This window comes from Poeciliopsis prolifica, unplaced genomic scaffold (assembly GCF_027474105.1).
Source record: "Poeciliopsis prolifica strain line A6 unplaced genomic scaffold, Auburn_PproV2 SCAFFOLD080, whole genome shotgun sequence".
Lineage (NCBI taxonomy): Eukaryota > Metazoa > Chordata > Actinopteri > Cyprinodontiformes > Poeciliidae > Poeciliopsis > Poeciliopsis prolifica.
This window is the reverse complement of record NW_026562455.1, coordinates 186,901-211,623: the sequence shown is the minus strand read 5'-3', so window position 1 is coordinate 211,623 and position 24,723 is coordinate 186,901. Positions and strand designations below refer to the sequence as shown.

Below are 24,723 nucleotides of genomic sequence, written 5' to 3'. Positions count from 1 at the left end.
ACTAATGACCTCGTTCGTTTGCAGTAAACGTCACAACAAACATCAAATGGCTTCTACCACAATAATAATGTGAAATTAAATTAATTATATCCCAGATTCAGAAGAGTTGCCTTTACCTTCGCAGAGCTCTTTGGTTCCTCCTGTCAGTCTGTAGTTTCTCTTATTGACGTCATCAAACCAAATTTCAGATCTACTATAACTGACACCTGGTGACCTCAGGTTTGCAACCAGCATCTGACTGAGAAACCAGTAACCTGCTTCCAGTGTCAGAAAGAAACTGCATTAGGTTTTCTATCACTTTATCATTTCTGATATAACTGATGTATATTTGTATACAAAATGAGTCAATAGAGTTTAATTTGCAATTTTTATGTCTTCGTGTCATGAGGTAGATCTCAGCCGGCTGGTGAGAGAAAAAGTAGAACTTGGCCTCAAAAAGTTTGACAGCCCTGACCTAGTCTATACAATAAGATTTATTGTATAAATACTAGTCATTGTTTATGTTTATTATCTACTCTTTATACATAATTATGACCCTGTAGGAGTTAAAGAAAATTTATAATAAATTTAAACTGAAGCAATAAACTGTTGCTTTAGGAATTCATCAATCAATCAATCAAATTTTATTTGTATAGCACATTTCAGCTACAAGGCATTTCAAAGTGCTTTACATCATAAACACAAAACACAAAGGAATGCAACATAGAATAAAATACCAAGTTTTTTTTTTCCCCCTCTTTTTTCCCTTTCTTCCCCCTTCCCTTTGACACGGAATTTAAGCGCCTGTTACCGCCGGACTCCGCCGTCCGTTTAACCACGGGTATTCGCCGGGCCCCGTTGCCCACAACAAGAAAAAAAAAAAAAAATTACATACATATCCACAAAATCAAATCCATACATATTACATTTCAAATGCAACTCTAAACAGGTGCGTTTTTACTTGAGATTTAAAGGAAGTCAGGGTTTCCGCTGTTTTACAGTTTTCTGGAAGTTTGTTCCAAATTTTTGGTCCATAGATGCTGAAAGCTGCTTCTCCTCTTTTGGTTCTGGTTCTGGGGATGCAGAGCAGACCAGAACCAGAAGACCTGAGAGGTCTGGAAGGTTGATACAACAACAGCAGATCTTTAATGTATTGTGGTGCTAAACCGTTCAGTGATTTATAAACTAACAGCAGTATTTTAAAATCTATTCTTTGAGCTACAGGGAGCCAGTGGAGGGACTTTAAAACTGCTGTTATGTCTCTATCTTCCTGGTTTTAGTGAGAACAGGAGCAGCAGCTTCTGGATCAGCTGCAGCTGGAGGATTGATTTGTTGGACAGGCCTGTGAAGACGCTGTTACAATAATCAATGCGACTAAAGATAAACGCATGAATGAGTTTCTCTAGATCTGGCTGAGACATTAGTCCTCTAATCCTGGAGATGTTCTTCAGGTGATAGAAGGCCGATTTTGTTACTGTCTTTATGTGGCTCTGGAGGTTCAAGTCCGAGTCCATCACTACTCCCAGGTTTCGGGCCTGATCGCTAGGTTTTAGTTGTAATAACTGAAGCTGTGCATTGACTCTAGATCGTTTCTCTTTAGGTCCAAAAATAATGACTTCAGTTTTATTTTTGTTCAGTTGGAGAAAGTTTTGGCACATCCACACATTTATCTGCTCTAAGCATTTATTCAGTGATTGGATGGGTTCAGAGTCACCTGGTGACATCGTAATGTAGAGCTGTGTGTCATCCGCATAGTTGTGGTAGCTAATATTATTTCCTGTTATGACCTGAGCTAGTGGGAGAATATAAATATTAAATAAGAGGGGTCCTAGGATTGAACCTTGGGGTACCCCACATGTGACCTTTGACCTCTTTGATGAGAAGTTTCCAATTGAAACAAAGAAATCCCTGTTCTTTATGTAGGATTCAAACCAGTCGAGCACCGAACCATAGAGTCCAACCCAACTTTCAAGTCGATTCAGTAATATGTCATGGTCGACAGTGTCAAAAGCTGCACTGAGGTCCAACAGAACCAGCACTGTGGTTCTCCCACAGTCCGTATTTATATAGATATCATTGAATACTTTTACGAGGGCAGTCTCCGTGCTGTGGTGAGCACGAAAACCAGACTGGAAAGTGTCAAAGCAGTTGGTCATCATGAGGAAACTATTTAATTGTTTACACAGTTTTTTCAATAACTTTGCTGATGAATGGGAGGTTTGAGATTGGCCTGTAATTCTGCAATAGTGATTTGTCCAGGTTGTTCTTTTTTAACAGTGGTTTGATGACTGCTGTTTTCAAAGCCTGGGGGAAAACACCTGATGTAAGCGATGACTTTACGATTTGGATCAGATCAGTAGCAATAACAGGCAAGACTTTCTTAAAGAATGTGTAGGAAGGACATCCAGACAGCAGGAGCTTGAACTTAATTGACTTATAATTTCTTTTAGAGTTTTATAATTAAGTAGTTGAAAATGGGTCATTTTTTCTGTATTTGTTTTGTTTTGGTACAGCAATGGTTCTGGCTTTAGAGTCAATGTGCAGATTAATCCTCTGATTTTTTGGATTTTCTCTGAAAAGAAATCAGAAAACGTATTACAGGCAACATTAGATTGGAATTCAGGTGGAAACGTCACAAGAGGGTTTGTGAGCCTGTCAACTGTTGCAAATAAAGTTCGAGCATTATTGATGTTTTTGTTTATGACATCTCCAAAGAAAGCCTCCCTTCCATGTTTTAGTGTTAAGTGATAGTTACGTAGTTTTTCTTTGTAGATGACGTGATGAACGTGAAGTTGAGTTTTACGCCATTGTCGTTCTGCTCTGCGACAGAGTTCTCTTGCAGACCGAACTATTTGTGCATTTCTCCATGGAGATTTCTTTCTACCAGTCAAACCTTTACTTTAATTGGGGCAATGGAATCAATGATATATGAAACTTTAGACTGAAAATCATCTAACAACTGATCTACATCATTACAGCTTAAGGGTGAGGAGGAAGAGTAGATTTGATTAAATGTTTTCTGTGAAAGAACGTTTTGTGACAGTAGCTGTTTGTCCAAGTGGGTCAAAGAATAAAGAACCTTCAAAGATAACAGCAAAGTGATCCGACAGGCGACATCAATTACAGAGACATTGGAAATATCCACACCCTTACTGATAACCAGGTCCAGTGTGTGTCCTTGAGTGTGTGTTGCCTGTTTAACATGTTGTGTTAAACCAAAATTTTCTAAAATATCAGAGAGCTTTTTTGCTCCTCTGTTTTCGGGTTTGTCCACATGAATGTTAAAATCACCAACAATTATTAAACAATCATAATCAATGCATATGAGAGAAAGAGATCATTCAAGTCAGTAAAGAAATTTTCCACATATGCTGGAGTTTTGTATAAAGTTAGTGTCAAAGTTCGTTTGAAGCCTTTAACCTGAATTCCAAGATACTCAAAAGATGTGAAATGACCGAAAGAGATTTTACTACAGTTTATGGTATTTTTAAATATAGAAGCCACGCCTCTTCCTTTTTTATGTTTTCTATTCTCACTTAAAAAATTGTAGTCAGGAGGCGCTGATTCAATGAGTACAATTTGGTCATTATCGTCATTCAACCATGTTTCTGTCAGAAACATAACATCAACATTATACTCAGTGATGAAATCATTAATTAACAGATCTTTAGCACAGAGTGATCTGATATTTAAAAGAGCTACTTTAAGTGGCTTGGAGGCCAGAAGATTTTCAGTCTGAGGTTCCTTTAGGCAGGGGATCACTCTGAGGTTTGAATTAGGACCGCTGTATTTCATATTTCTGGTTTTTGTAAATTTTCTTGTAGTGATCCGGACAGGTAATGTCCTGTTCTGCAGAACCCGGGGGCCAGACACATTCTGGATGGAGACAGGTGTAAAGATAATATCTGGTCCCCGGCCTCTGACCTCAGAACGCAGAGTGATGGATCCTCTGGGAAGTCAGGGGCAGGTTGCTTAAATGTAGTGAGGTCTGCTACGTGAGTGCTAAGGAGAGACGTGCCGAGGTGAACCTGTTGATTCATTCCATCTGTAAATTTAAGAAACTCTGGTCCGGAAGACATTTCTTCGTTGGTATCCATTGAATCCTGTGAATGCTTGGAGGAGCAGAGAGGGAGGGGGAGGAGCGAGGGAAGCAGTCGCTCCGTCTCCAGTCGATTTATCAGCTTGTTTTGGAATATCATGCTCCTGATCCGGAGCGTTCCATCCTAGTCAGACATCCGTGAGCCTGTTCTTCTGACGCGATGATCCTGTTGCTGTCCTTGTTGATAAAATAAAAAAGGTTTGCAGCAAGTAGCTTTATCCCATGTTTATTAAGATTGCGTCCTCCTCTTCCAAAAAGGTGAAAGCGCTGCCAATAGATCCACAGGTTATCATGAAGGTCACTGAGCTGGTAGAGCAGCTTTTAATCAGCCATTTGTTGATCGTGAGCAGCCTGGAGTGTTTTTTCGTCTCCCCATTGAGGTGATGGAATTGGACCACTGAGAAATAACTTCATTCTCAGTTTTCCCATAGTGTCCAGAAGAATGTTAAAGTCCTTTTTCAGAATCTCAGACTTTTGCTTTGCCAGATCGTTGGCTCCAACATGCACAACTAAAGTCTGAATATCTGGCTGATCAGTGGTTAGAGAGAGCAGTTTGTTGGTTAAATCAGATACAGTGTCACCAGGAAAATACATCACTCTTGTTTTCCTTGGATTGCAAACGTCACTGATTCCCTTTACTGACTCATCTCCAACAACAAGCACTTTTGGGTTACCTTTAGTTTTCCTGGTGGTCGCTTTGTCCTTTGGAGCTTTGGGGGATGGATGTGTTGGTCTTGCCTCACTGTTGATGTTTGAAGCCGAAGTTTCACTCAGAGGCTCAGGCTGGAGTGCAGAAAATCTGTTTTTCAGTGGGATTCCCACAGAGTCAGAATGTTTTGAGGCTCTTGCTGGTTGCTTTGTCCGTGGGAGCGGGGTTGGTGGAGGCGTTTTGGTTGCAGCTGCTTGTTTGTCTTTCTTTGGCGGAGCAGGTGTTGAAGTTGAAGGTGGGTTTCGGCTCAGAGCCGGCCACGCTGATTCGTCCAGGTGCGGGGTTCTCCCTGATAATCGTCTCATCGGATCCGCAGTGCGAGACTCCCGTTTCGGCTTGGCACCCAGAGCGTTCCAGGGTGAGCTGCTCGGTGCAGGGCGCACGACCTCTCCGTTAATTTGAGGAAGAGTTGTTTTCATTTCCACAAGTAGCGTTGATCTCAAAGTTCACCTCCAGTAGTTTAATCTTCATTTCTATAAACTGAAGTCGTTGTAAAATACTGCTCATGTCCTTGGGGTCAGCCGGAGGCATTTTGCCCTGGTTTAACTTGGAGGTAAAGAAGTAAGGTGAAAATAAAAGTAAGAAAATCCCCCAGTCCTTAGGTTTGGAAAAATCCAGTTAAGATTCAATAATGTAAATATAACTATAAAAACTGTCGCCTTAAAATTAAAAAATAATTCACAGGCAGAGTTATCAGTAAGGACGAGAGAGAGCAGGATAAGCTGTTCCTCCTTCGGCAGTCAAAACTAATCATTACAGCTGTTAGATCATCATGCCAATCTGAAAGAAGAATAGTCCAAGTGCATCATTAACATCCTAAATAACATTCATGTCCATGCCTTGTGTCATTAAAAAACAGTTGTCCAGGGCTAAGCAACACATATTTTAAGTAATATTTTTTTTATCCTGCTCGATTCATCTCAAAGTAACAGGTTTTTGCAACTGAAATCATTTTAATCGACTGATTTCTGAAATTTTGCAGTTGAAACCTGATAAAATGTGAGTTGCTTCTTCTGTAAATTCTCTGGACGATGTTAGAATCTATCACTTTGCTGTCATTTAAAAAAAAAAAGTATTTAATGAGGTCTGGGAATATCTTAACAGGAAGTGACAAAGTTATGCTCTCAGTTTTAATGATGTTAGAGCAGTGATGTTGATTATCCTCTGTACTCTGTCCAGGTAAACACTGAACCAGTGACACTGCTGGCAGAGATGACAATAATTAATTTCTGCACAGGGTTTGTATGAAACCAAGAACACAGCCAGATAGTTTGTCCCTAACGAGTGGAAGTAAAATACTCCAAAATCTTAGGCTGTTCTTGGATATTTTTAATGGAGGCAGGTACAGAAAATAACCTGCTGAAAAAGAAACATTACAACGTTTATTTTTCTCTTTACTTACACCAGTTTTTATTTAAACTAGCTGATTTCTAATGTTTAAACAACTGTTTCTGGTTTTAAAAACACTGCACTTCCCTAGTTTCCAATCTGAATCTATCACCAAACCGTGTCCCTTCTGTCCTTGCTGTGTGTTCTGGTACAGGAGTGCAGTTTCTGTGAGGATGCCCGTTTTGCAAGGACTGGTGTGTGCATCAGCTGTGATGCAGGAATGTGTCGATCTTACTTTCACGTCACCTGCGCACAGAGGGAGGGGCTTCTGTCTGAGGCTGCAGCAGAAGAGGTACATACTCACCAAAAGAATGCGTAATAATAGAACTTACAGTTACTGAATGAGCCGGAGCTCTGCTACCAGCAAACAGAAGTAAAGCAAAGTATCTTTTAGTTTAGTTTAGTAGATTAGAAGGAACACAATTAAATAAATGAAAACATGAAATAATCAAATAAATGTACCATGTGGGACTAAGATGGTTTGATTTGTGAGAGTTTAATGAAAGGCCATTGTAACTCTTTCTTGTATCTGGACTACATTAGAAGTGCTCCAAAACTTAGACTCTACAAACCTAGACTAGATTATTTTGCACTAATAGATAAACTTTCACAAATCAAATAAAGGTTTCATAAATTAAATCAGATAAGCCCCGCCCCTGAACCCAGATGAGCAAGTTGGACACATCGCATGAATTCATGGTGATTACATATTTAGTTAATTAGTGTATTTTCTGGACTATAAGTCGCACCGGAGTGCAAGTCGCATTTTTTGGGGAAATTTATTTGATAAAATGCAAAAACCAAGAACAGACATGTCTTCTTGAGAGGCAATTTAAAATAAAAATAGAATGGCGGCAACAACAGGCTGAATAATTGTATGGTATGCTAACGGTACATAACGCACCTGATATGTTAGCATAACATATTAATAGTTATTCAGGTAACTATAGCATAAATAACATGCTAACAAGTTTACCAAGTAATCCATGTCACTCCAAATCACTAAATCTTCATCTTCGTGTGGCTTGTAAACATCTCCGCTAACTCCAGAGGTAGCTTCTACCACACACATTATCAACTCAGGCCTAGAGCTCCCTCTTGTGGGTTAGTGTGAAAATAACATGTGATATGATATAATAATGTGTTAATAATTTCACACATAAGTCGCTCCGAAGTATAACTCACACCCTCGGCCAAACTATGAAAAAAATCTGCGACTTATAGTCAGGAAAATACGCTACCTGCATCAGTTGTTATTAGTTTACATTTTAATAATTTTATACAGTTATTTATTTATTTATTTATTTGTGCATTTAATAAATGATTTTATGATGTCCTTACTTAATTTTGTCTGTTTTACCTCTCCGTAGTTCAGACGACCAGCAGGTAGCAGATAAGCCAGTGAACTTAGAAAGTTCCTCTTAAAGTGACCTGCCCTTTTTATGATCATTGGTTTTATTCACCATCAGCTCACTGATATTGGTGGAACCAGTGAGCTTATGGATTTTGTGGGACGGGCTGCCAGTCAGCCGGACTGCTCTGTCTTGATCAGGGCAGATTTGAGCTCCTGATCTCGCTATGGTTGAAGGTTGTCATGTTTTAGAGATTCAGCTCTCTAAAAAATTCTGCTTTTAGTTTCATGAACCAGAAATAACAGAATGATTTCTAGTCACTTTTAATAACTTGAATAACTTTCATATTAACTCTTTATTATCCCTACAATAAAATACATAAAATTTGATTAAAATAATAAGCTATATTTGGCTTGAGTACCTTGATTTCAGACTTAGTAAAAATTGGCTTAAATTTTGACATCATTATTAAACATGTCTTGCCTTTGTGTCTCATCAGGATATTGCTGATCCATTTTTTGCATACTGCAAGCAGCATGCAGATCGCTTTGACAGGAAGTGGAAAAGGAAGAATTATTTGGCTTTACAGTCATATTGTAAGGTCTCTCTGCAGGAGAGAGAGAAACAGCTCACACCTGAGGCTCAGGTAACATTGTCTACATGCTTTTGTGTTTATTCTTCTACAGTTGAGAACAGAAGTTTAGTAACATGGAGTACAAAAAACACACGCACCTGCTGAGGCAGTCTCATCATTCACAGGCAAACAGATACGAAAGGCAATATCTGTGAGGATGAAGCTATTACTAGTAAAGAAACATAAAAAGTCAGATTGAAGTTTGTGGAGACCTTCATTTGTGGAGACATGTCTGTGGTCTGATGGAACTAAACTGGAATTGTTTAGGCATAAAGACATTTGTTATGTCTGGAGGAGAGACAGGATATACCATCCCATCTGCATATGTAAACTTCTGGTTTCAGAATATCCACATTAGGTTTAGTGTTTGTTTTGAATTCCTTCAGAAATTAGACATGTGGCTCAGATTCAGTTTGAAGCACAGTGGATGTATGGGGGGTTAACGAACAGCTGGTTGGTATTTCCCCCACAGGCCCGCATCACCACCCGCCTTCAGCAATACCGAGCCAAAGCAGAGCTTTCCCGGAACACTCGGCCTCAGGCTTGGGTGCCCAGAGAAAAACTGCCCCGACCTTTGACCTCCAGCGCCTCAGCCATCAGGAAGTTGATGAGGAAGGCAGAACTGATGGGCATCAGCACTGACATTTTCCCTGTGGATACTTCAGATGCCAACGCCAGCATGGACGGACGCAGGAAGCACAAGCAGCCGGCCCTCACTGCGGACTTTGTCAACTACTACCTGGGTGAACAAACTCTCTGTCACATCTGTCCATCACTGGTTATGTTTATTTTCAGTCACATTCAGGGAAATATGAGCATCAACTCACATCTTGAAACACATTTATGAGAAATTAGTTATAAATTTGATCATGTCAGCTGAATTCACTTTATCTCCAGTTTATAGCATCTATTTACAACTAATGTTATACTAAGGCATATAAGATCCATAAGATAAACCCAATCAGGCAGACAGATTCAAATTAATTATACTTCAAACGTAGTCTTAATACAGTTCAATCAAATTCAACTAATAATGCTGTTTTTTTTTTAGCTAACGAAGCCTTGCTGATTACATAGATTTAGTATATATAATATAGCCATTATGATTTTATAATGAAACAGAACTTTGATCACATTGTTGAAAAATATGTGTTTTACATAATAAGATGGGTATGGGCTGGATTTGAGTCCAGCTCATACCCATCCTGTACAAGTTTCTCCTTCATTGTAGAAACGTGTAGAGATTTGGAGAGAGACGTTCTGTTCTTTACTGACGATGTGAAATATTAATTCTAAATAAAATAAAATTTTTAATAAGTGTGCAGCAGTGACGTGTGGTCAGGAGAGGCAAGTAATGAAAAAAAATCAAATAATGTATATTGCTTTTTCACCCTGTGGTTTGTACTGTAAAGTACAAAAAGTTTTTATTTAGCTCAACAAATTCTAATTATTTTTTTCTTCAAAATTGCTGAATTTTCGTATTTTCCATTCAAATGCTCAGAAGTGAAGCCGGTGAGGCAGCAGAGAGCTGAGCCTCACCAAGCATTGCGCAACCTCTCACTAACTGCACTGGCTGCCATTGTATGAGAGCATGCTCCTCCTGTCTGCATACAGCCAATAAAATGCTTCAAAAACATTTCATATATGAACTGATTTTTCATAATGTAGCTTATGCACATAATCTACAGTGTTTTTTGTATCCAACTGTGTGTGTAACGGGTTTCGTGTGCTGAGGAGCGATCAGAAACAGCAGAGAACAGATTCGTGGTGAGGCAGGCAGTTCTCTGGCCTCATGGCAGGGGGCGCTCATGATCCCAGACATTGTGACTCCACAACTGCAGAGTAAGAGACAGTAACAGCGAGCTAGCCATACAGTGAAGTCAAAACTATAAAAACTAGAAATACATTAAGTGTATTTATAGTTTTCTCCTCTTACCACAGCAATCACTTATTAATAATCGCAAAATAAAGCCTAAAACTATACTACTGCAATAGACTGAATGTTCTGCTCTTTGAAATATTTCAGTGTTGTTTTAGGGGCATTGTAGTCAGTTGCTACGGCAACGAGTCTGCGTAGTCTGGCTAATGCGGAGAGCGAGAAAGACGTGGTTTTGAGTTACTGTGGAGCATAGCATAAAATTAATAATATCTAAATTTCCAAGTTTTATTGTCTTTTTGCCCGCCAGCGTTGTTCTAGAAGCCACTGACATGCAGGTGCTGATTAAGTCAGTGCCTCACCAGTTTTGCACCTCACCGCACACCTCTGGTCTCCAGACCTTTAGTGATCACATTCAAACTGATGCAGTTTGGTTACCATTGACTGCTGGTAAGATGCTAGTTGCTTGGAACGCCTTGTGAAAGCTTCTAGAGATGCCACCATTTTGGACGGGTCCTTTCTGTTTAGAGCATTTCTGTAACTTCTAGCAGCAGCTGTGTGATGCGTGATACACTCCTATGATCACCATCTGCACTTAGGAGAAGAAATGCTCTGTTCTCTGAAGCTAATCTTACTCCCAATCTCCTTTTCTGTGTTGGAAATAAAGCAGAGATCTTTATATTGAGTGGAACAAATGCAGTTTTAGCTTTGCTTGCACAAAGTGAAAGTGCAGTGTTCAGAAAGTTAGAGCAGCAACTTTAGAATTTCAGAGGCAGCAGGAGAAATTTGCTCTTGTCAGAATCACTTGAGAAGTAGGGATAACTGGTTATTTCTTGCCAACATTATCTGTTTATGACAAGATTATTAAATGAGGTAATACTGTTGTTGCAATCTGCAGTAAGCTTTTTAGGAATGCAAATGAAAATTGTTTTCTTCCCAAATAAATGGCAGCATGTCAGCAACTTGGAGAACTGGAGAACTGGAATGAGGTTGCAGAGGGCCTATCTGCCATCAGGGTCCTGTCATGGGCTGTTTTGCTGTATATAGATTGGGATCGGGCTATTGATTTTTGTCCCATTGTTATTCAGAGCGGAACATGCGAATGATCCAGATCCAGGACAACATCTCTGAGCAGAAGAACCTGAAAGACAAACTGGAAAGTGAGCAAGAAAAACTGCATGTGGAGTACAACAAGGTGAGCAGCTTACATACCTGCTCCATGAGATGCAGTGAATGTAAACCATTCAAGGAGCTGATCAAAAATATAGTAATTTCCTTATTTCAGATGTTAAGTGGACAACCAGAATTATATATTGTCATTGTTTTTCAGTAATTATTTTTATTATGAAGTAATAAAATGTTTGGTTTTTTTCTTATGTTTTATAAAACATTACATTTTATTCAGGGGGAGCAATCAGACATTTACCAACCAACAGCTTTTTCAGTTTTTTTTTTAGGTCTGACTGACCAGTGCCCTGTTTCTGTCTCTCAGCTCATGAAATAAAACTGTGATAGAAAAACTCGAAGAAAGAATATTATCTCTGCATCAATACATATTTGTCTAACCTTCATCTTATTTTTTTCTAAACCCAAAACAAAGCGCACCAAATAACATTCCCTGCTGGTGTGTTTACAGGCAAAAAAACCAACCAGTCATAGCTGACAGATTAACATCTATTTTTAACATCTGAAGATTTTGCAGTCAGCCCAGTTCTGCACCAAACCTCTAGCTCTGTTCTGCTGTCGCTGCAGATTTAAATGTAATCCAATCTAGTTCTTTAAGTATTGCCATTTTTGACAGTAAAAATTGGGGAGGATTCCTTCCAAACAGTTTTTATTATTAGTTATGTTTTTTTATATGCACTGGGTAAATCAAGGGGCAGGAAGCTCCAAATAAAGCTCCACAATCTAGGGAAATAAACCTCTTCAGAAAAAATGAAACATCTTGACAGTATATTTTACTTTTGCTTCACATAAAAAATGAATAGATTACATTAGTGATTTGTTTTCTCATCCTTTTTAAAACCCAAGTCCATACGACGATAAAAATTTGTAGATAAAGAAAGTTTGGTGATACATTGTGTGGAGTCCAGCGATACACTATGGCGGGACCAGGACACACATGAACCAATTTCACTCATCAACATTCTGATGTCAGACAGAAAATCTTGCAAAACCTCATTGGAAACTGCTGGATTATTTTCTTGCACTTTGCCTGATACTGTAATCTTTGTGTCTGATATCAGTGTAGTTAAGTTGTAGCTGTTTTAATCTGCTCCCATGTGGAATTTGGTGGATGCGGTACTGTAATGAAGACAGTCACACAGCTCATGACCTCTTATCCGACAGCCAGTGTGTAGACTCGGCTTGATGCTGGCATTGGTATCTGCTTTTTGTCTGGCCATGTAATCAAGTCTAAACTTTGTTTCAGTGACTGGCTGGGTGGAGAGCGCTACATGAGATCAGATCTGGCCCCAGGAATGGAGCATCTAGCATTTTATTATTTCCTCTTACATGTGACCTCTGTGAGACCACGATCACGCCATCTGTCAACATGAGGAAGAATCCAGTGGCAGAGGAAAAGTCACAGGAGTTAATGTTGCATAGGGGAATGTGATGTGTGTGTTGAGCGTTATTGATGGAGTGTGTGTTGCTAATTCCACTGCTGAGTTGTTCCTACATGGTTTTAGCTTTAGAAACAAAATGCTGGTGGAAAAGTGCTAGTAGAAGTCTGAGTCTGACTGATACATCTTGAACTTGAGGTTTTCAGTTGCATTTTTAAATCATTAGAAATATCAATTTGTTAGTTTCTCTATTTGTTTTTTCTACTAATCTTCCTGACCATGCTGTTTATGCAGGTACGGCTCAAAAAATGATATTCTGAGAATATCCTGAAAAATTATTTGTTGCCCCTACTTTCAGAAAGTCAAACTCATATTTTATTAAGATTCATTACACAGACTGAAATATTCCAAGCCTTTATTTTCTTGTGATGTTGATGAATCCGGCTTATAGATAATGAATTCTCTAGGTTCACTTTCTCAGACTATTAGAATATTAAATTAGGCCAATAAAAATATATTCTAAGCACAAATATGAGACTTTTGAAAAGTATGAACAGCACTCAGTACATGGTAGGTCTCTGGCATGAATTACTGCATCAATGCAGTGTGGCATGGAGGACAGCAACCTGTGCGTCTGTGTAGGTGTGAAGGAAGCTCAAGTTCCTTTGACAGGTGCCTTCAGGTCATCTGCTTAGTGGGTCTGATGTCTCTCATCTTCCTCTTGACAACAGCCCAGAGATTTTCTGTGGGGTTAAAGGTCAGGGGAGACTGCTTTTTTTCTAGAAAGTAAAGAAAGTAGCTCAGAAATCCTTTGTTTGTATTTATTAATAATAAGATTGATATACTCCAGTGTCCCCTGCAGTACCAGTGCTGTTAGCTGCAGTGATCCTGTTGCCTCATCTGGAGCTTTCTGTTCTGCTGCAGCTCTGCGAGTTTCTGGAGGATCTGCTGAGTGTGAACGGAACCCTGCGGAGTGAAGGCCAGGCCATGTGGACGCTGCTGGGCGGCATCGTGGGCCAGGTATGCTCACAATTAGTTCTTTCTTTCTCCTTGTGTCTCTACATGTGTTCCATTTACTGATTCCTTGGTGAAGATGTTGCTGAACATGCTGCAGGAGAGGTTTTTAAGGCATGTTACCCATGATGCTCTCTGCTTTATGGTATACCTTTATCTATTCACGTTTAAATAACTGAGTGACTGGTCCTTTGGTTTTATGCCAGTTCTGATGGGCAAAGCCTTCTGCTTTTGGTTCCTATAGCAACATAATGGCAATATGTACAACAGTAGCAGGTTTATATCTACTCTGACAAACAAAACTCAACCCTGGCTGCATCATGGTCAGGCTTCCTGAAGGACAGTCAGGCAGTGAAGGCAACACACCCAGCAGCCAGTCAGGACTGGTGGACATGCAGAGAGGGCCATGTTGTTTCAATGCCAGGCTGAGTTTTTCTTTTTCTGTCTTTTTATTTAGGAAAGACAAAGGAATGAATTAGGAGTAAAATATTGTTTTTTTTTATGTGCTTCAGCTGGAGGACACTTTACTGTAGCCATATTCTTTTTAATTGGTGCTTTTAATCTGGTGGTTATTTTTAGATTAACCAATTAATAACTGGATTGCAAAAGGTTCTTAATTTGAGATTTTCTTTCACACAGTTTGAACTGGATGAAGCTAAAAATGATACTGGGTAGTACATATACAAAGGTTTTTTTAATATTAAATGTAAATATTTTCTGCCTAGTTTTGGCTTGATTACCGGTACTTCTCTACTTGTGTTGCTCTTCCAACAAATAACATTTTTTAAAGTCTGTATTCTCCAGTTAATTATCAACTAATTACTAAATCACTTGATCCATCCCGATTGATATGATTAATTGTTTCAACCCCAGACATCAGATGTTCTATTATACTGTAATATGTTCATACAAATATGTAATATGTACCTTCCCATTCCTACCTTGTTTTTTCTCTCTTTTAGTGGCAAATATTCAAGTTTAATTTGTCCCTGCTTGTCCTACCAATGCTGAAGCAAATGACAGCTGGGACTATGAAATTTTGGATTGTATAACAGTGATTCTTGTGAAGTTATGACTGCATGACTGCAAAGGGAGGGATAAAATGATACAACAGCAACCTAAGAAGCCTAAACTCTAAGCATTAACTATACTGTAGATTAATAAGGAGCAGAAATAGAGTTTGAGTACTGAAGCTGGACGTTCACACCTCCAGAATATACTGTGACATAAAGATACTCCATAAATCTGAGCTGCTTGCTGTAAGAAAGTGTTCTTTCTGTCCTCTATATTTGGTGTAGTTATTGAATGAATGTCTCATTTAATGAGGAGGTAGCAGACATACTAAAAACCATGTTAAAAACTACCAAAGCTCTTAGAACAAATGATTAATTGTTTACCAATTTATTTAACGGCTACAACGGGGTTACATATTTTAACGACAGCGCAATATGATGGTTCATCAAAAACTCTTCAGCAATAAATCAAAAACTAAATTATATTTTCTCCATCTATATGTTGATAATAAAGAAGCCGTGAAGCTTACAATCTCAGATGTATCAGTATTTACGTAGTTTATGTAAATTCTTCTCTGTGGTCTTCAAGATGTACTTGCACGCTACCTCCCCCCGTTGGTCACAGAATATGATGGGTCACAGTTTTTCATGCAACACCTGACATGACACCAGTGTTGTATAAAGTACTGAAATCTCGGAGTCAAGTAAAAGTATAGGTACCGCTCCAAAATATGACTTTGGTAAAAGTAAAAGTCACTGATTGAAACGTTACTTGAGTTAAAGTCTTAAAGTATCTGAAACGTCTTGTACTTAAGTATGGAAATGACTGTAAAAATGGTTGAACTCAAGTAATGTAACGAAAAGTACAAGTAAAAAGTAAAACAAGTCAAATGCAGTTTGAAAGACATTTTTTATATTTTGGTAAACTTGTTAAATACATGTAAAATAATGTACAGAACCAAGTGCAGGCAAAATGAAACCTGCTAATAGATAAACCTGAAGGCATCATTTAGCTAAGAAAATTAGGTGCCTTACCTAAACCACAAGGTTAACTTAACTCGCTTTAGGTTAACTTAACCTGCTTTACAACTGAACCAGCTTCTTAGTAAACCCTCCAGGACAGAAAATACAAAGTTTCTATAAGCCTTAAGTTCCTTTCAGTAAGGTCAGTGCTGAAAATGAGAAAAATAAAAGTCAGTACAGAAAATGCGGCCAACATGAAGAAAAAAAGCCGTTATGATTCCTCTACTTCACACACTATAGGTGCAACAACTGGTCATTATGCAAAAGAAAAAAAGAATTGGGAGGGAAATGCAGCTTATTGACATCTGAAGAGGGAGAGCTTTTAGTTAACTTGGTGTTTAATGGGAGAAGCGAAACAGACCTCCATGAAGCTGACACCACCTACTCAAATAATCCAGCAAATAGTCTGATTGGTTTGTGCTCCGTTTGTGCTGTTAAAATTTTTGTTTGTGCAGCTTTGGTTTCTGAGATATTAAAAATGATTTTTAGGCCATCCAAAATATATACTTTTTAAGATTACAATTACTGAAAATATTGAGTATGACTAAAAATTCGCTAGAGAACAGTGTGTCTCGTGTAACAGCATGAATTTTGTGTCAGTTGGCCACAAGGCAAGAAATCTATTTCCATTAGTTTCTCAGGAGAGTTTGGATGTAAAATTTGTTGACTCTCCCTGAGTGAAACTCCGACACCTTGAGGAAGGACCGGCTGGCCCAAATTAGCGTTCACGAATCGGATCAACCTTGAGCTAGACGCCACTCACACCGGATATTGGAACAGCCAAAATCCAAATTGAAAACAACTTTGCTCCGTTTGTTTTAACGGCACAAACGGAGCACTAATGAACCAGCCCACTTTGGTTTGTTTTGGAGCAAAATGAGGGGATGGTAACTCTGGATGGCCTAAAAAATCATTTTAATATCTCGGAAACCAAAGCTGCACAAACGAAAATTTTAACAGCACAAACCTGCACAAACGGAGCAGTGACCAATCAGACTGTTTGCTGGACTTTTTGACGCAGGTGGGGAGGCGCGAAACCTGTGCATCGTATTGGTGGTGATGAACAAGCCCAGGCAAGCAGGCTTTGTTGCAGTCAATCAGTAGGTGGGATCAAAACACTTGCGTTTCTCTCTCGCTTTTTTGTAACGAGTAACTAATGTATAGGGTTAGTAAAAGTATGCAATTAAGTTCGGAAATGTAGTGAAGTAAAAGTGAAAGTTATCAAAAATTTTCATACTCGAGGAAAGTATGAAGTACTCCAAAATATACTTATGTAAAGTAGTGAAGTATTTTGACTTCGTTACTATACAAAACTGCATGATACACAGTGCGTCCACTATTTACTGGATCACACAGTCTGATCACAGGTACAAGTCATTCATTGTTTAATTTTTGAATCTGAAGATGGCAGCCAACGCTTTCTCTTCCTTCTTTTGTTCCTCCTTATTTCAATAGGAAATTAATTGAAGTTTCCATTAAGCTTTTTTAAACTAAAAAAGAGGCTTAAAGTTGTCTTGGCTGTTTTGGCTGGATGGAAACAGCCAAAACAGTGCGGTTGGACCCAGCGTACATCGTTTACTCAGAATACATTGCAGCTCAAACTACATGGTGACTTCTGTGTGACAAATTTTTATTAAAATTTACAAAAACCAAACAGCCTACAGTAGCTTTACTGTATTGTTTTTATATCTAACATAAATGTTTCTCAAATGAAGTCTAATGTTACATCTAGTCGTGGATCCCATTAAGGAAGAACAGTCTTGTTCAAAAGGTGACATGTCAAGAGATTGTAAAATCTAAGAAACTAATGAAACTTAAAAGATGGAATCTTTCTGTAGCAAAGCACTTTCAACATTGAACACTTCTATTCATGAATACTCTCCATTATGTCTGATTGACCTGGATCTTATCATGCTACCAATGGAGAACAGAAGGGTTTCATTTCTAAAAGGTTTCACATCTATAAGATATATTACTTTCTAAATCCATAAAATGCTAAATTAAAAGTGTGGCTGTTGAGAGTATGAGTGTTGCAGATAAATGGTCAAATGATGTTAATACGATAGCAGGACAGATAAATGGAGCGGAATGCGGAAGACTGGTGCTGCTTCTGCAATGACCAGCATAAATCACCTAATTATGAACATTCACAGCACAAGTTGTAGCATCAGTCATAGTGCTGCATGCTTTTGTGTCATCTGTCTGCCACATTTTCATCTTCTATTTGTCATCTTGCCTGTGCATTTGCAGAAATAATTGATGTCCCCAACTGGGACTAAAATCAGTCATTTAATACACAGTTGGAGCTTTTCTTCCTCCAACATTTACCACCCCTGGTAACTTAACATGGAAACACTCAAATGTTACTTTCCACATGCTGGTGTAAGACACATGGGGCTCAGACAGCTAATGCACAATAAACCCTCTCCCAGAAACTTGTTTAAAAATAAACTTTTAGCCCTTCTTTTCTAACTAATTAAGTAACACAATTCATGGCTATCATGGTTACATTTGAGGGAGCAAGCACCTTCCTCGGAAATGCTTGATTGTGAGATCCAGTAATATTTATTTTAGTCTGTGGAGCGTCTTCTAAGAGGTTAGTTTGAATCTTTTCAGCTGAGGTTTCATGATGTTATTATTTCTTCTGCTTGTTCACATGGCTGGGCAATATGGCTTAAAATGTGGTGTTTGTTTTTATGTTAAATTATGTGAGGTGACCTTGAATGTCAAGAAAGGCAAATACAAATAAAATGTATTATTGTTATTATTATTATTAAAGATAATGTCTCCAATTTTTTCATACCATAGCCCATTTTGAATTTTCATTAAAAAAATGATCACTTTCTTTTCTAAAACAGAAATTATGGAAACATTGTATTTAAAGGGGTGTGCATGAGACTGATATGACACTTTATAAGTATGACATAACATCTGTCACGAATATTTATGACTGTCATTCAGTAAATATTAACACTTTTAATGCAAAGTTGACATTGTTTAAAAAGTCTTTGTTATGACAACTTGACATTAACTAAGAATCATCATCCGTCATAAATATGTTATATAATGATCAAACTTGGAATTTGATACTGTCCACGTCCTCCACCCCACTTGATTCCTACTGAGTGGCTGCTCTAACATGTCCTGGATCTCTGTAGACCATGATGACCTCCATGTTGTTATTCTTCTCGTTCTTCTTCTTCCGATGCTCATGATCTGATCATCATTTCCTTTGCCTGCTGTGTTGCCTGGCTACCAAACGCTGCAAGTGTTAGCCTTCCTCTACAGATTCACTTCACTGTGACCTCTGCTATGTGGGGTTCAGAAAACTATTACTGGTGAGAACAACTGTCATAAAAAATCCAAACTATCCCTTCAAATTTCCTTCAGATTTGTTGCTTGGATATGAACAAATATTTGACTTTTATATTAGCATTAGATATTCCAGGCCCTCCTGTAGTTCCTAATGTAGCACTGATTGAGTAGAATGTTCCTTTACTCTGCCCTCTGTCAGAGTCTGGAGAGCTAATATTTGGAGAGAAATGTAAGTTGTGTTAGTGGATCTGTTCGGGTTCAGTAGTAACTGATGTGGATCATGTCTGCTGTTTTCCAGCGGATGCTCATGGGATTTCTACTTCTCTGTTCAGCTTTCAGGATGTCCCAGGAAACAAATCATCAAACAAAACAACACATTGACTCTAGCATTTAAACACGTTCCATGGCATACATATTTGGTAACGGAGCCCATACCTGTACATGATGTCATTTTGTGTGCTGATGGAGTGATTGAAAGCAGGTCCTGGCTCTGGTTCAGAATCCACTTTAGGATCCAGGGATCTTCTGAAAACACATTAAAGTGAGCTGGGTGCATAATGTTGGCTGAGAGCGGCTGCCGTCACTACTGCGCTCCACATTTATCTACAGGGAGCAAAATCTGGTCTAAAATCAGAGCAGCTCAGAAAACAGTGACTGCAGGGCTGTCTACGCATGGATTAGGCTAAAAGCTTTAGCACATGGCACATACCCTGAGAGAGAGTCAGGGTGGAACTGGCTTGCCTTGGCAAATGTTGGTTTCAGGTTGTGACTCTGCTTGATATTTTTATTTTAAATACAGAATGATGCAGCTGCTCTGCGTCCTGGACCTCTTCATTGAAATAAAACAATCTATTAGAGAACCAGAACCCTTACCGAGTTCCTCCACTTCACTTTTACTCTGTTCTGTAAACTTTGCTGTTGGTTTGTGGAACAGAACTGGCTCCATATTAGCAGAAATGAGTCTTTCTTAGCCAGATATGAGGAGACCTCAGCTGAGACTGAGAGGATGACCTTGTCAGACCCCAGTGGTGGGGTCAGCTGAGCCTCTATCGGGCCTTGGTGCCGCTGCACTGCTGCAGGCGCAGCAGATTAGAATGTCCTTAGGGGAAACCTTGTCTATTTGGTGACAGATTCAGTCCCTACTAGATAGGTTTTCTAATTAACCTCCATGGTAGCACCACACCTGAGATTCAGATGAAACTAATAAGACCCTCTGCTGTCGCCTTACAGTGGCCACATAGCAGAGAGAGCTTGGTGACATGAAGTCGCCATGGCCTGCACGTTTGTTTTAACAGCTTATCATTCCACCTGGGTTAAAAGTGAACGTGCTTCTTACACAAGGATTTAATGATGTAAAAGGAGACAAGAGTCATAAATTTACATTTCATATTTTCAGACTGTGTTTCAATAGAATTGACATGCCAGTGTGACATTCTGTTTGCTTTATTCTCACTTCACTAATGTGAAGTACGGATACTTCACATTAGTATGAACCTGCTAGCATTTTGTGATCTTTGGAGCACATCTGGTTCTCGACCAACTGATTCAGAGGGACAGATCTCTCTGTCTGATTATACAAAAAATAATATTCTATATTCTGACTTCTATTTTTTTGGTTTCTGTAGAAACTGAACACTCCAGCAATTCTGAAAGCTCCAAAGGAGAGGAAGCCCAGCAAGAAGGAAGGTGGAACTCCGGGGAAGTCGTCCAGCCTTCCAGCAATTCTTTACAGGTGAAGAACAGTTTGGTCCTGGTTGTTCAAAGGGAGAAACATGTGAACGCAGATATACTAGCTCATCTCAGAAAATTGAAATACTATGAAAAAGGTTGTTAATGGAAACTAGCGGTTTCAAACCCTAATCAGCCAGTTGACTCAAAATACTTGTCAAACTTCCCTGACCCCGAGTGTTTCATTCTGGGTCAGTCAGACACAATCATGAGGAAGAATACTGACTGTACAAATGTCCAGAGGACAGTCGTGGACACCTTTTCATTCTTCTTTTTTTATTTTATGTGATTGGAGACACATGTCGGATATAAACTGATATAAACTGAACACTATAACATTTATATTCCCAGCCAGTTTGCCATGCACGTCCCAGGCTACTATGGCAGAGACACAGCTGTTTTATGCTTTTAAAGGTGACATGTCATGAAACTCCACCTTTTCAGCTCTTAAAGAATTTTTGTTTGCATATTTCGAGTATCTAGGAGTGCAAAAAAAATGATATTTATAAATTTCCCAGTGCTGCAAACATATTTTTATCTTCACAGACTAAGATCCAACCATAGCTAATCAGTCCCCTCAGTCTGTTAATAAGGTTAATGAAATTATATCAGCTCAGCTCATCTTGATGTGACAGTAAAGACTAAAGATCTGGTACAGTTAACACTTAATGAAATGGGCATATCAAAAGAAATCCTGTGAAAATGTAAAGATAAATAATTTTTTTGAGTTTAGGACTGTTTTTAAACCTGTAAGACATTATCAATAGTCTCCACTAAACATTAAAATCCTAGAGTTTGCTTTACTTTTTCGCACAACTTTATAAATTCCTTTTTATATACGGTGATCAGCAAGCTCTTTTTAAGCAGAACTTAAAGGTCAGTGTATTGTGAACAGGAAACATAATTGTGGCAGCTGTTCCAGTCTGTGGTTTATCTGAATAATTTCTGCAGCTGTGGGATCTGTAAGAAGAACCAGGACCAACATCTGCTGGTCCTGTGCGACACTTGCAAACTCTACTACCACCTTGGCTGCCTGGAGCCTCCACTCACCCGGATGCCCAAGAAGACAAAGAACAGCTACTGGTGAGACTCATCCAGACCCTGCAGGACGGGATTCTTTGTTTCCTGCACTTCATTTATGTGGGAAACTCAGAAATGACATCAGTTCTGTTCATGCTGACAAAACAAGTGACGCAGGATGGCTTCTTAATGATATGGATCCTGATGTTTGATACATTCATTTTCATTGTCAAATACATTTTCAAAAAGTAACTTCCCATTAGAAATCTGGTTGTAATGCAACTCATTCATCTTGTGAATATGATCAGCAGGCTCTTCTTTTTGATTTGCCTCCTCCTGAAGGAGCAGCTAACAGTTGGATCTGGAGAGCATTTTAGTTGTATTATTGGTGACATTTTTGTTCCGTCTGTGGAAGCTGTTTTATCAGATAGCAGATGCAGAGATGGTAGAAATGTCACCGTCTCCCTTCCCCTCCCACAGTCTACAGCTTTTTATCTGAAGAAGAGATTTAATGCTTCTGCCTCTCCACATTTAGCAACTCTAATGAACTGTGGTCATTAGAGAACAACTAGAACTGTGTCTTTTTTCCATGTTACAAATGAAAGAAACGAGGAGAGGCAGCTGGTTAATTGTACATGACGTCCTCCTGTTTTTGTAATGACACTGGTCACATATTTCAGCTTCTCAGCTGATTCATGATGTAGAACTGGAGTGTCAGATGTTTATGGCTTCATCATTTTTGTATCAGTGAGTTAAAAACAGAAATTCAGTCAGATCAAGGCTAGTTCAGTCATGAATTTGATTTTCCAAGTTCAATGTGGCAGGCTTTTAAAACATTTTAAAAGTGTTTGTTAGTATGGATGGACAGAATGATTTGTTTCAATTTCAAATAGAACTGCTGCTTACAGTTTACTGCTTACTGTACAAACACTTTTTGTACAGTATTAGAAATGGATTCAAAATTCAAATAAACAAATACTGCAGATAAACATGTTATTGCTTAAAAAGCTCTTGATCATTTGTGGCAAAGGATGCATCTACAGCTAAAAAAAATCATTCTAACACCAAACTGTGAAATCTCAGCCTTTTCTGCTGACATTAATTCTGTATAGGGCTGATCTGGGATTGTTTCTTGGATTAACAGATTAATAATTGGATAACAGAAGACACTTAATAGGAGTTTTTTAACATAATTTGAACCAGGTGAAGATAAAACTACCACTTGGGCCGTAGAACAGATTAAAAAAAATTGTCAAGTGCAAAATACATGTATGTTCAACCCAATCTAGAACCTACATTAGTACAAAATGTTCATTTTTCAGGTCAGACTTGAATCTGGAATCAGCCAGAAAAACCTGCGTCCAATAAAAGATCAAATATTTGGATCACTAACAGTAAGTTTAATACAGACCAGTGACAGCTCTCTGTTTTCTTCAGGCAATGCTCCGAGTGTGACCAGGCCAGCAGCGATGAAGCTGACATCGCCATGGAGACGCTACCTGACGGAACCAAGAGGTCCAGAAGGCAGATCAAGGGACCGATCAAGTTCATCCCTCAGGAGATGTCTCCAGAGCCCAAGAAGCAGCAAGTGAGAGGCACAGTGAGTACTGGCCAACTCTCCTCCTCTTCCTTCTCTTCTTCCTCCTCTTCCTTCTCTTCTTCCTTCTCTTCCTTCTCTTCTTCCTTCTTTTCCTTCTCTTCTTCCTCCTCTTCCTTCTCTTCTTCCTTCTCTTTCTTCTCTTCTTCCTTCTTTTCCTTCTCTTCTTCCTTCTCTTTCTCATCTTTTTCCTCTACCTTCTCCTTCTCCTCTATTGGTTCATTAGAATGGGATGTAAAGACTAAGTGATTGCAAGTACGTAACTCGTGTTCTCATGCTGATTGCTCATTTTCTTCTTAAGGTTTAAAGGTGGAAAAAAAAACACATCCTGATGTATTTACTTTGGATGTACTTTGAAGTGGCATTAGGAGGTGCTGTGTGTCGCTTTGACTTTGCTGGTCTCTTCTCGGTTGTCAGCTGAAACTCTGCACACAGAACTATGGACTCTCATGGTTCAACTGTACAGTAACATGCAGTTCTGCCTTTGAAAAGCATAAATACAGCTACACACTGCGACTCAGATTTCTATCAGCAGGTTAGCTCTACAGTAAAACCTCTTTAGTATTTGACAGCACTGAGCTGCTGCTACCTTTGTATCAGTATCCATATATCTGAAGTTTGTGCATATTTACTTTTTGATAGACATTGTTAATGTCTGATCATGTTTTTATTTACCTCTGGGAAAAAAGAGATTGAAATACTCTTAGTTTTCAAAATGACCATTGTTTACTGGTGAACCGAAAGATAACTGACTCTATCTGAGGCAGGAGATGCCCTCACAGCCAGTCTTTAGTGTAAACTCATTCAGTCTGCTGCTGTTCTGCTGGATCTTTGCCTGGTTTCTCACTTTCACTTGTGAGACATATGAGAGGTGTCCTGAGTGTTTGAAGTTACCCCAGCACATCTCAGAAGGACAAGGATCTGGGCTTTAACTAGACCCAGGACTTTCAATTTCTTTTTGAACAGAGAGCCACATTTAAAAGTATATATCTATACATTAAAAAAAAATACATTTTCTTAATTTTTTTTGTTTGTACAACTTGAATTTTCAGTGTTTTTAAATTCATTTTAAATATGCATATGATTCACTTGCTTGTATTGTCGTGTCTTGATATGTTTTTATTGAAATGAACCTTTGTAAGGCAGTGCATACACCCAGTAAAGACCAGTGAACAGGCATCGGATCCCATTCAGTTGAATTCTATGTGTTGGTTCAACATCATGTAGATCGAAGCTGTGAAAACAGATGACCTGATGACGCCCAAAATACCTTGATTTTGCCACAATAGCTGCATTTCAATTCAGGAATAAAAACAGATGAACCCAACAGCAGCTCTGCTCTGAAGCGCCAACAGTCTGAGATCACGTCTGATTAAATCCCCAGAATCAACATCTATTGTTTATTTAGTAT

At 38.8% G+C, this 24,723-nt stretch overlaps 1 protein-coding gene across 4 annotated transcripts in view; it reads left to right on the top strand.

The window, feature by feature from the left end:
• Positions 1–24,723, top strand: part of phf14 (PHD finger protein 14) — a 120,148-nt gene that overhangs the window by 28,249 nt on the left and 67,176 nt on the right. For all 4 annotated transcript variants that reach the window (XR_008604939.1, XM_055021925.1, XM_055021924.1 and 1 more), the window contains 8 exons: positions 6,331–6,468; positions 8,028–8,174; positions 8,635–8,905; positions 11,127–11,233; positions 13,527–13,622; positions 20,593–20,699; positions 21,647–21,778; positions 23,153–23,315. Coding sequence is in view for 3 of the 4 variants with exons in the window: in XM_055021925.1 (XP_054877900.1) it covers positions 6,331–6,468; positions 8,028–8,174; positions 8,635–8,905; positions 11,127–11,233; positions 13,527–13,622; positions 20,593–20,699; positions 21,647–21,778; positions 23,153–23,315 (1,161 nt within the window). In the remaining variant the exon portion in view is untranslated. The remainder of the gene's footprint in view (positions 1–6,330; positions 6,469–8,027; positions 8,175–8,634; positions 8,906–11,126; positions 11,234–13,526; positions 13,623–20,592; positions 20,700–21,646; positions 21,779–23,152; positions 23,316–24,723) is intronic.